General features: G+C 37.1%; 1 protein-coding gene across 1 annotated transcript; it reads left to right on the top strand.

Annotated features, from left to right (window-relative positions):
* Nucleotides 1–5,112: 5,112 nt before the first annotated feature.
* On the top strand, nt 5,113–10,346 carry PABPC4L (poly(A) binding protein cytoplasmic 4 like). The gene has a single exon (XM_046655806.1). It carries the CDS (start codon nt 5,809–5,811, stop codon nt 6,919–6,921), a length of 1,113 nt encoding a protein of 370 aa, XP_046511762.1. The 5' UTR covers nt 5,113–5,808; the 3' UTR covers nt 6,922–10,346.
* The last annotated feature ends 625 nt before the right edge of the window (nt 10,347–10,971 follow it).

Below are 10,971 nucleotides of genomic sequence, written 5' to 3'. Positions count from 1 at the left end.
TACCATCTTCTCTGCAAAGGCTTTGTTTTTAAGATTTTATTTTTTTCCTTTTTCTCCCCAAAGCCCCCCAGTACATATTCGTCGTTGTGGGTCCTTCTAGTTGTGGTATGTGGAACGCTGCCTCAGCGTGGTTTGATGAGTAGTGCCAAGTCTGCGCCCAGGATTCGAACCAACGAAACACCGGGCTGCCTGCAGTGGAGCACGCGAACTTAACCACTCGGCCACGGGGCCAGCCCCTCTGCAAAGGCTTTTTTGACCCTTATAGGCAGAATTATTCATCTATATTCTGTGCTAAATGTCTAACATATATTTTTAGACTATTGACTTTACATTGTTTTAAAATTGTTGTTTTAGTTTCTTTTTCTATTAAGAGCGATGAGACTTTTGAGGAAAGATGCTATGTCTCATTCAGCTTTATTTCTATGACGCCTAACATTTTTACCGATAAACAATATTTTGGATTGAATTGAACAAACTTTACTTATCGCTACATTTCTGTATGCTCCATATGGAGAAGGGTTGCTGATATGTAAATCATGTACCTCACTCTAAAGAAGTTAACACAATATTTGGGTAAAAAAAAATCAGAAAACATTACAATTGAACAGAGGTCATAGTTGTCAAGTAAAATTGAACCAAAGAACCTGAAAGATGTAATATTATATTTTGGAGTAAATATTGAATGTGGCAGTTTCAAAATATAGTAAAAGCAAGTTTCATTCCTACAATAGCTTTCTATTAAGCCAATAAAGACCATTTTGAACAAAAATAAGAAAAATTTTACTGGTAGTTGACTACATGAGAGTAATGATACAAATAGATGTCAGAAACTACTTTGGTCTAATTAGTACAACAGATTTCTATTTTAAAATGCATTTCCGTACTCAAAAACCTATTTATTCGTTTCTCCAGTATAAATACTACGGTAAGAAATGACCTCCATTGACATAAATATCAGTGAGTAGAAACACTGACAGTTTTCCTGTCATTTAAGCAAAACAGTATTTTTATTCCCTCTTAATTCTGTGAGGCAACCACATAACAAACTTGCACATTGAGGGGCCATTGAGCTAAATAATATAAGGCAGAAAAATTACAACTTATTTCAAAATGAGGCAAAATATTGACACAATTGAAATATTTTCAGAATACTTAAGGAATTAAGACTTGCAACTCAACGATACACACAGCTGCAAGAACTAGCTAAGGAAAGCATAAAACAATTAACATCATAGGCAATATCAATTTTAAATCAAGGTCCCTCAAAGCCAGTGAATTCATGCCAAAGTTAGGTCCATACATACAATGTGTATGTGAAATAAATTGTTTCAGAGAAGGAAAAGGTAATCGGTGTCAGCTGGAATATTGAGAGAAAAAATTATTGGAGAAAATTGGGCTGAAGGATGATAGAATTTGGATAATCATAGGGAAAGGATTTTTTTTATTTTCTTCTTTTATTTCTTGATTCTTTATTATTTTCTTATTGTGGTAACAGTGGTTAATAAGATTATATATATTTCAGGTGTACATCATTATATATTTCAACTTCTGTGTAAATTACATCATGTTCACCAGCCAAAGACTAATTACTATCCATCACCACAGACATGTGCTTACTCACCCCTTCCGCCCTCCTCCCTCCCCCCTTCCATTCTGGTAACCACCAATCCAATCTCCTGTTTCTTTGTTATTGTTTTTATCTTCTTCTTATGAGTGAAATCATATGGTATTTGACTTTTTCCCTCTGACTTATTAAACTTAGCGTAACACCCTCAAGTTCCATCCATGTTGTCACAAATGGCCAGATTTCATTGTTCTTATGGTTGAGTAGTATTCCATCATGTATATATACCACATCTTCTTTATCCATTTGTCCCTTGATGAGCACCTAGGTTGCTTCCAAGTCTTGGCTATTGTGAACAATGCTGCGATGAACATATGGGTGCGTACATCTTTATGCATTAGTGTTTTCATGTTCTTTGGATAAATAGCCACCAGTGGAATAGCTGGATCATATGGTAGATCTATTTTTAATTTTTTGAGGAATCTCTGTGCTGTTTTCCATAGTGGATGCATCAGTTTGCACTCCCACCAGCAGTGTATGACGATTCCCTTCTTTTCCACAGCCTCTGCAACACTTATTGTTTCCTGTCTTGTTAATTACAGTCATTCTGATGAGAGTGAGGTGATGTCTCATTGTAGTTTTGATTTGCATTTCCATGATAGTTAGTGATGTTGAACATCTATCTTTTCATGTGCCTGTTGGCCATCTGTATATCTTCTTTAGAAAAATGTCTGTTCAGATCTTTTGTCCATTTTTTAATTGGGTTGTTAGTTTTTTGTTGTTGAGATGTATGAGTTCATTACATATTTTGGATATTAACCCCTTATTAGATATGTGGTTTGCAAATATCTTCTCCCAGTTGTTAGGTTGTGTTTTAGTTTTGTTAATGGTTTCTTCTGCTGTGCAGAACTGTTTTAGTTTGATGTTAGTCCCATTTGTTTACTTTCGCTATTGTTTTCCTTGCATAGTCAGACATGCTACTTGAAAATATGCTGCTAAAACCAATGTCAGAGAGCGTATTGTTTATGTTTTCTTCTAGAAACTTCCAGATCTTACATTCAAGTCTTTAATCCCTTTTAGTTAATTTTTGTGTATGGTGTAAGACAGTGGTCTAGTTTCATTCTTTTGCATGTAGCTATCCAGTATTCCAAGCACCATTTATTGAAGAGACTTTTCTTCCAATCCAAGAGCATGGAATATCTTTCCATTTCTTTGTGTCTTCTTCAATTTTGGGGAAGGATTTCTTTAAAAGAATTAACTGCATGTACATATAAAACAAGTGATGGATTAGTTTGATAGAAGACACAGGTAGCTAGGATAGGATTGATTTTGCAAAGTTTCAGAAGTCATTTGTTATTTTTTTACTAGAATCTAATGAAAGAATTGTTACTAAAATTATTCTAGTAGCAAAATGAAAGATGGACTGGTATATGGACAAACTGGCCTACAGACAAAAGAAGCTGAATGAATAAAGCTTATGCAGTAATGCACAAGGAAACGAGGCAAAAGCAGTGGCAATGGGAATGGAAAGAAAGGGCAAATGTAGAAGACATCACAAATTAAGAAATTATTGAATCAACACAACTGAGAAAAAGAGGAGATTTAGAGAATTAAACAGAGGGAAGAATCATGGATGCTTGAAAAAGCTTACTTTGTTAAAATATAAAAATAAAAACTGTATAAAGAATATAATAAACAGGAAGGAGCGTGACTGGTGGTCATTTAATGAACTGAGGTTTGGACCTGTTGTACGTGAGCTGGTTAGAGATCTGAACGTAGGACTAACTTCTGAATTTGGAAAGTCTTCCTCACTTTTCACAAAATGTTGAGTGAAGATCACACTGAAGTAAAATGAAAAACTCTTGAGTTCTTGAAATATTTTGCTATCTTGCTATAGCTGAATTATTGTTGTAGAAAGAATTAATGTGATCTTAGGCATTTTTCCTAGAAATAAAATGTCTTGAGACAAAATTCACAGGAAATATACACACAGAAGCTTTCTTTTTAAAAATTGATGATTTTCAATATGATGATCACTTTTGTTTATTTTAAACAATGCCAAATAGCATCCAAATGTTTAAAGTATGTACTGGGATGTTGCTGATATCCACTGGTGGTATCCACTATGTTAGTGGTATTTTTCACTTTTTTAAATTGCAGCCTAGAAGATATTGTTGAAGAAAAAATTACTTAAATTTTTTATTTGAACAAATGATCCTACAGGAGCAACATATAAAATAAATTTCACAAACAAAAACCAGTAATCAGAATTAATTTGGGGGGAATTGTAGACCGATTATTCAATTTTAGATAGGTTAAAATCAGTTAGGATTTCGTAGTGAAAATCATTTTCTAGTTTTGTTTCTAAGTTTTTGTTTCTTTTTTACGTATTACTAAGAATGAATTTTCCTAGAGTATCATTATATTCTGAAAAAGAAATATATTTTTTCTAGTCTTTACATTAGAAAAGATGCCACTATGGGGACTCACTTATTTAGCTTCACAATCTTGATCCTCAGAGTGTAGTTCAGGGACCAACAGAATTTGCACTACTCAGGAGCTTTTTAGAAACATAGAATTTCCAGTCCATTCTAAGTTACTGAATCAGAATCCGCTTTAACAAGATACCCAGGTGAATTTTATGTACATTAAAGTTTGAAAAGCGCTAAATTAGCCTTATATAAACCGATCCACCCAATTCAGTTTTGCAGGTAACATGCCTTAAGACGCATTGGCTCAAAGGTTAGGGTTTTATGGGAATGATGTTAAGAAATAATGCTAGAGGAAATGAACCCAGTGTTACTCAAAACCTATTTCATGCCAGATATTGTTAGACATTTCCAAATCTATTAATTCGTTTAATGATGACCAAACTCTCTGAGGTAAGGGTCACTATCTGCACGTCTCTGGGTGTGAAAACTAGCCTCAGGTTAAATATCTCGTCTATTTCACACAGTGGATTCATTCAATAAATATTGAGCATCCCATTTCTGAAAGTCCCTGAGTTAGGCCTGGGAATTAAATGGGCATGTTCCCTACCGTCATGGGATGCACAATATCTTTTAATTAGACACACCCTACAACAACATGAGGTAGCGTAAGTTTCTAAGAGGGAAACCTAAACTTTCAGAAGTCGTTTAGGGAAAACTTGTCTTTCCAAAGAGCTTCTAAACTGATTCCGAAGGAACACATCCTTGTACAGTTGGCCCTGAAAAAAAGGCGAGTGTGTCATGGAATTTAGCAAGGGGAACCAAGCAGCAATTGAGGCTGGAACATGACAAGAATCCTGCCGAACTTTGCAGAACAAGGTGCGGATGTTGGACCTCATCCAGGAGTCAAAGGAGCCGTTGGAGGTTGTGTTACGGGAGGAGCGCCAGCCCGGATCCCGGCTGGGACAGCTCCTGCAGTCGGTCCCGCGCCGAGCCCGCGGCCGGCCGGGTGGGTTTCCTCGGGCCCCTCCCCTAGGCCGCCTTTCTCCACCCCAGAGACCGCCCCCCGCTCCCCCGCGTCGCTGTCCGAGGGGGCGGGAAGTGTGCGAGCTCGGCGGGGGCGAGACAAACACGCTCACGAAATCTTAGAAAGAAAACATCCCCCTTGGCAGCGAGAGCGCGGGAAGTGGAGCGCGCGAGTTCCGGGTTTCCCGCCCGCCCCGCCGGCCGCAGCCCGGGTGAGCCCCCGACCCCTGCTCGGCAGCTGCCTGCCGGGCCACGCCGTCTGTCCGTCGGTCTGTCCGCCTCCCCCCACCACCCCGTCCCCGTCCCGGTCCTTCGCTGGGCGCCGCGCGGGCTCTGCGGCCGGAGAGGGGCCGGGGCCCGCCTGCCGCCGAGCTCCGCGTCCCGGCCGCCGCCACTTGTGGAGCTCGTCCCTTGGCTCTGTAACTTTAAACCAGCCCCAGCGAGGCCTATTTTGATTCAGAAACCGGCGACCAGAGTGTCTGGGGAAGGCTCCGATGGAGGGGCAGCCCGCCACTTGGAGAGTTTGCAGCAATTGACGAGGAAGGGACGTCTTGTCCTGCTAGCCTTGCTTTGAGATTTCAAAGTTCGGCTGCAACTTCCAGGGAGGGCCTGATTGGTTGCTGGGGGGGCTTTTAGAGCTGTACCTGAACCCTGTAGCTCGCTCTGCCTCTAAGCTGTGATCCTGGGGCCACCGCGTGTAAGCCCGGCCCCACCTGTGACCTGGCCACCCTCCTACAGCAACTGCTCCAAGAACTTCTAGGGACACTCGCGGTGGGGAGCAGCAAGGAGATGAATGTAGCAGCCAAGTACCGCCAGGCCTCCCTGTATGTGGGGGACCTCCATGCAGATGTCACCGAGGACCTGCTGTTCAAGAAATTCAGCACTGTGGGGCCCGTGCTGTCCATCCGCATCTGCAGGGACCTGGTCACCCGCCGCTCTCTGGGCTATGCCTATGTGAACTTCCTGCAGCTGGCTGATGCCCAGAAGGCCCTGGACACAATGAACTTTGACACGATCAAAGGCAAATCCATCCGCCTCATGTGGTCTCAACGTGACGCCTACTTAAGGAAATCTGGGATTGGGAACGTGTTCATCAAGAATCTGGACAAATCCATTGATAACAAAACCCTTTATGAACATTTTTCGGCCTTTGGGAAGATCCTGTCCTCCAAGGTGATGAGCGATGACCAAGGCTCCAGGGGCTATGCGTTTGTGCACTTTCAGAACCAGATGGCCGCAGACAGGGCCATCGAGGAGATGAACGGGGCGCTGCTTAAGGACTGCAGGCTGTTTGTTGGCAGATTCAAAAACCGCCAAGATCGGGAAGCCGAGCTCCAAAACAAAGCCAATGAATTCACCAATATTTACATCAAAAACTTTGGAGATGACATGGATGATAAGAGACTGGAGGAAGTTTTCAGTAAATATGGCAAAACTGTGAGTGTTAAGGTGATGACAGACTCCACTGGGAAATCCAAAGGCTTTGGCTTTGTGAGTTTTTATAGCCACGAGGCTGCCCAAAAGGCCGTGGAAGAAATGAATGGAAAGGATATAAACGGACAGCTGCTCTTTGTAGGCCGGGCACAAAAGAAAGCAGAGCGACAGGCTGAATTAAAGCAAATGTTTGAGCAGCAGAAACAGGAAAGATTTCGGCGGTGCCAGGGGGTGAAGCTCTACATTAAGAACCTCGATGACACCATTGATGATGAAAAACTACGGAGGGAGTTTTCTTCCTTTGGATCAATTAGCAGAGTCAAGGTGATGAAGGAAGAAGGGCGAAGCAAAGGCTTTGGCTTGATCTGCTTCTCTTCTCCTGAACAGGCCACCAGAGCAATGACTGAGATGAATGGCCGCATCTTGGGCTCCAAGCCACTCAACATCGCCCTGGCGCAGAGGCCCTAGGGAAAACTTCCTGCGCCAGACCGTGTTTGCAGCAGGTGGGGGCATGTTAGTGATCTCTGCCTGAACTGTCCTCAGTGAATTTCAAACCCCCGCTGACGGCTGCCTAGTTCAGGAAACTTTGTGATAAAAGGTTTTGTACGCAAAGCTGTTTTTTTTTCTTTTTTGGAAAAATAAGTGAATCTTAGAAGTTTGATTCATTTTACAGAGGCACACCTTCTAATTGCAATATTGCATATTTTTGTGATTTAGATGTAGTATTCATAGCAATAAGCATAATTAGATATATTTATATTACATTTTGAACCAACTGAAGTGAGGTAATTATTTGAGTTTATTGCATATTTTCTTTCTTATCTTAATAGTATTGCCAGCTTTAATTTCTTTTATGAAAATCTGCTCAAAATAGTTCTCATTCCTAAGGATTGCAAAGTAATTTATTTTTATGAACAGAAATTTTCTAATTTCGCATCTAAGTTTTTTTAAAAGAAACCAAAAGTTTAAGAATTGCTAGTACAAATTCAATATCTAATTTCATTTCGAGTTAATGTTTAAAGTACTGGGAAATAGTTGAATTTCTTTTAAATTTATATCCTGACATGGTTGTTTTTCTGATGGCTGAAATTAATCATGGAGATTTTTCGTGTTGCCTACAGACCTGCTTTATGGGCTATTTTGCTATACTTTCCATTGGTTGACTATAATTCAGGTGCTTACTGGTTATCAAAAATGTGACTTGAATAATAAAACCTTAACTTTTACATTCCTTAAGTTATAAACCTGTGTCATTCAGGAGACAAAAAGTTGCCCTGGTCTTAATTCTCTTCATAACTATACAGCTTAATTTTATGCCTTAAGTTTTTACCAGATACCAATATTATAAAAGTCATATATGTAGAACATAGAAATTCTGTTTAACTGTGTTTTTTAATCTCTGTTTTATATTGTTCCATGTAGTGATTTTGTCTCAGGGTTCAGGAAAGTAAAAGTTTCATTATTTTTGAGAACTTATATCTCCTTTTATTAGACTGTGAGAACTATGTAACCCATTAAGTTCACTGATTGATTTTCTGATAAATTGTCATATAGCATGATTTTTATTTTAGTCCCATTCCAAGATCTGTCCTCCTCTTCTGCCTTTCAGCTGTGTTACTCGGCTCCTTTTTATGCTTTTTAAAAAGAGTTTTATTATATTGACTTTTACTATGTGCTGTTTGAAGTCTACTTTGGAAATAGAGGCGAATTATTTATTTACACTTAAATAATAACTTCTAAAATTCTGATTCACTCATACCAAAGATGTCTGGAAAATAGTTTTGTTGTTGTTGTTGCTATTTTATTTTTTACTCTGCTTGTTTCTTGTAACCATATATTCACATCTTCTGTCTCATGTTTTACCAGTTCAAAAGAAGTATTAAAATATTTTTCTTTGGCAGTAGTTTAGCTATGAAAGAATGAGGAAATCTGTATTTATTTTTGTATAAACTATATGTTTATTCATTGCACATTTTCTAAATTAAAAGTCTTTTGACAATGAAAAAAATTACGGATAATGAAAACAATTACAGCAACATATAATCCTATTATGCAGACAGATTTGTTAAAATTTGTTGCATATCCTCGCAATTTTTTTCTATACATATATACATAATTTTTTAAAAATGGAATCATATTATAAATCTTGTTTGAAATTGTTTTCTTAATTTGACAATGTGCCAGAATCAACTTCCATGTCCACAAATAATTATTTGCATTATAGTTTTAATGACTTTTATCTTTTGTTTAGTGTTTGTACCTTAATATGACACATTTCCTCTTGATAAACATGTATGTTACTAGATTGTTTCCTCCTTCTTTTTTCCTCTGTCATAAACAACTTAGAGAGATAAACATCCTTGCAAACTCATGTTTGCTGGTATATCCAGTTATTTTCTTAAGAAAATGCATACCTCATGGGAATTAATGTTTAAAAGGACAACAATTTAAAAAGAATTTTAATAAACATTGACCAAATACTTTCCAGAAAACCTGTGCCACTTCCATTTCCATTATCAGGGTGGAGGACTGACCATTTCAGTATACTCCAAGAACAAGGGATTTTGTTTAAGTTGTTGGCCAATTTAACATAGTATGTAAAATAAAATATTTCATGGTTCCTTTATTTTACTTTTGTCTGTTTAATATGAAAGTTAAATAGTATTTCTTGTATTTATTGGCCATGTATATTTTCATATTTGTGAGGTAGTGTTTCATGATCTTAGCCTGTTTTCTTTTGGGGGTGTTGTTTATTTATGTGGACTTGTTAAATTTGTTTACATATTAAGGATAAAATTTTAGACTTTTTTCCTTGATATTCTCATTTCATTTATAGTTTTGAGAATCATTCCAAAGTTAAATTTTTGAACTGAAAATGTTCAATCTTTTATTTAGATGATTTTGATGTTATGTTTTGAAACACTTTGAACACCTCAAATATATATACTCCCCCCATACACAATTCATCTGTATTGCCTTCTATTACTTTCAAAGATTCATATTCTCAATACTTTCTAAACAAAACTTTTGTGTATAGAGTATTTTATCCACAGCCTGTAGTAAATCTTTTAAAAGTGTCTTGCTTTTCAATCTTTAGTAATATGTTTTGGTAAATACTGATCTACTGTAAGAATCCATGTGAAACTCATATGCCAACTTTAATTTATTGGCTCTCTGAATCTTTGTAGTGAGAAGTATTTACCTCAAAAGCAGAGAGTTTTAAAGAAAGGGAGGGTACCAGGCCAACAGGACTGGCAAGTATAGATGTGTCAAACCTTGACATCTCTTTCTGGATAATCCAGTCTATCAAAATGTTCAAATATTTGAATAATCTTTCATTATGCTTGTAAATGGATTATCAAGATGACGTCAAGAAACTGAGTTCTCCTCTATTATGTGCACAAGGAATTAATAGGACATGATATCAGATGTCAAGATAAATTGTAGCTATAGCTTCATGACACAATAACCTCCCATTTCAGTAGAAATTGCTTGTTAATGTTTACCGTAAGAAATGACTAAGTCAGTTTATAAAAATGTATGGTTCTGTGGATTTTCTTGTTTAATTTACTTAAATTTTGCTCATTCCAAATTTTTTGTGTGTGATAATATCAGGTCATCCTACTTGGCAGTGTAGGTTCATTCTTTCAAGAAAATTTAATCGTTTATGCCTAAGTGCCTTGATAAATACAAAGAATCTTCACTTTTCTGATAAGGATTCCAGTAAAAGCCAATTTACATAGAGATGCCTTGAGCCACTGCTTCTGCTCTCGCTTTCCCTCCCCACGCATATTGCCAGGTTTGTTGCATAGATGCCTACTTGCCTGTACAGCCAATTCAATAAATATGTGCCTTTCAACATTTTATTTTTAAATTTTTAATGGAAATTTATAGTTAGTAGAAATAAACTTTTTAAAGTGGTTTAGCTTTAGTATTTTTATGTTCTTAATATTTTTATAAATCCATTGAGAAAGGATTAAATAAAGTCTAATCTTTCAATGGTGAAGACATGTCTGAAAATGGTTTTTATTTATTTAATTTTTAAGTTTTTCTAATTTTCTAAAGATCACTTTCTCTTAGGAGTAAACTGAAAACAACTTGCATTTTTAAATGAAGATACTCATATTTCGTGTTTTAAAAGACCAATTCACATATGAACTAGTGTTTTTTTTTTAAGTTGGTCATAATTATGGGAACATGATTAAAAAGAACCACTAATATACATCAAATTTTCATGAGGAATAATTGACTATTTTAAAGACACTTCTGAATTTAATTGTTAAAGTAAAATTCAGCTAACTTGTTGAATATTTAGAATTAGCTTACTTGTATGATATTTGGAGAATATGCCTCATAATGTAGTTTTTAAAAAATAGACAATAAAACAGCAGATAGGGAAGAGAATTATTTCAATCTACATTTTAAAAAGTAGAACAAATTAAATATCATCAGGATATCTTTGGCTTCAAGTAGCAGAAAATCCCAACTCACTAGAAAAAAAAATTTTACCGAGGGCTG

The sequence above is a fragment of the Equus quagga genome, chromosome 3 (assembly GCF_021613505.1).
Source record: "Equus quagga isolate Etosha38 chromosome 3, UCLA_HA_Equagga_1.0, whole genome shotgun sequence".
Taxonomy (NCBI): domain Eukaryota; kingdom Metazoa; phylum Chordata; class Mammalia; order Perissodactyla; family Equidae; genus Equus; species Equus quagga.
This window is presented reverse-complemented; position numbering and strand designations above follow the sequence as displayed.